The 1368-nt window shown below is 40.5% G+C and overlaps 1 protein-coding gene across 4 annotated transcripts in view; it reads right to left on the bottom strand.

The window, feature by feature from the left end:
* The window catches only part of LOC101851674 (bifunctional purine biosynthesis protein ATIC), a 55926-nt gene that overhangs the window by 14667 nt on the left and 39891 nt on the right, over nt 1-1368 (bottom strand). For 2 of the 4 annotated variants that reach the window (XM_035972422.1, XM_005108412.3), the window contains exon 12: nt 476-604. The exons of the other annotated variants lie outside the window; for them this stretch is intronic. In XM_035972422.1, coding sequence (XP_035828315.1) covers nt 476-604 — 129 coding nt within the window. The remainder of the gene's footprint in view (nt 1-475; nt 605-1368) is intronic. 4 annotated transcript variants of the gene reach the window in all.

Here is a 1368-nt window from a genome sequence, read left to right as displayed (position 1 = left end):
AAAAATCAATAAAAATTGCCAAACCAGCAGAATAAATGCCAGTTTCTTTTATTTCATGATTTTGACGATCGTCCAATTTCACCACGCTGCCTCACATATAACATTAATGCTTCTTTCAATACAGTACGGCCATTTCCTATTAATAGACAAATTTTCTTTGTCTTGAGAGTCGTGGGTCAAGGCTGAAAGTGTGAATATACCACAGAGGATCGTAGTAGTCCTTGCTCAGTGACATTTTAGGCTCTACGCATCAGCTTGATCAATCTCAAGGCAGAAACACAGACACAAAAAAAGTTTCAAAGCATTTTGGTTTGAAATAAAAGATGGTAACTTAAAAATATAAAGTAACAAACAAAACTGTATGACTTCTAGACATTTTTTTTTCTCCAGCTAGCAAAGAATAAAACAATCTGACACCCCATGGAGACAAAACTATGAACTGGTCTGACACCCTCAGCTTAGATAATTCACTCACTTGATTCCGTTTCGTGACCACGTTCTCGAAAAGTTTTTTGTCGATGACTGCGTCATTTCGCTTCTGTTCCATCTGCAAACCAAAGAGTGTGCGAGTCTCGAACTCTGGAGGCTCATAGCTCGGGTCCATCTGGGAAATACAGACCAAGACAGTGGGTCAGGTAGGTACGGTGGGATGAAATGGATACAAGTAGCAAATCTCCTAAAAAATAAATATTGAACTTCATAGTATCAGAAACTGTGAGCATTTCCAAGCACTTCCCTTTTCTAAAAACCTACGGGCATGTGGAAGGCATTATGTACAGTAGAAACAGTCTTAGGCGGCCACCCATTGTCAAAATGAAAAGGGGCTGTCTTACACAGAGTTATTTATGATGTAAAAATATACGCAAGGGATACAATGGGAAGTGGCAGTTTGTTCAGGAGACTGTCGCATACAGGCGGCCATCAGAGCAGGTTCCACGGTATATGGACGAGATGATTTGGAATGATTTCAGGAGACTTTGTCTGGTCACCTACACACCATCAAGCATGCCGACATATAGCATTTATCTGACCCCCTAGAATCTCCGAGGCCTTCCAGCTTCTTGATGCCTTTTTTAATATGTTTTTTAAAGTTTAGTACAGGGTTTTACGCCGCTCGCAACTGCATAAGGTCATACGAGCGCTTTAACATGTTTTCAGTTTGTGAAGTTTACAGGAAACACAACACTCTTGCATTAAGACAGACAGCAGCTCGAAAATTTGACTACTCGCCATGCAAAGCAGACTTAACCAGAGTCACCTATTTCACTTGTGACAATGACAATATAGAAACAAATAATTAACCCCACGTGAAATCATACACTTCACTTCCACAGGCAGTAGACAAATAATTTGCAGGGGGCTCTCGTG

This window comes from Aplysia californica, unplaced genomic scaffold, assembly GCF_000002075.1.
Source record: "Aplysia californica isolate F4 #8 unplaced genomic scaffold, AplCal3.0 scaffold00687, whole genome shotgun sequence".
NCBI lineage: Eukaryota > Metazoa > Mollusca > Gastropoda > Aplysiida > Aplysiidae > Aplysia > Aplysia californica.
Note: the sequence above shows the minus strand (reverse complement) of the source record. Positions and strands in the feature narration are given on the sequence as shown.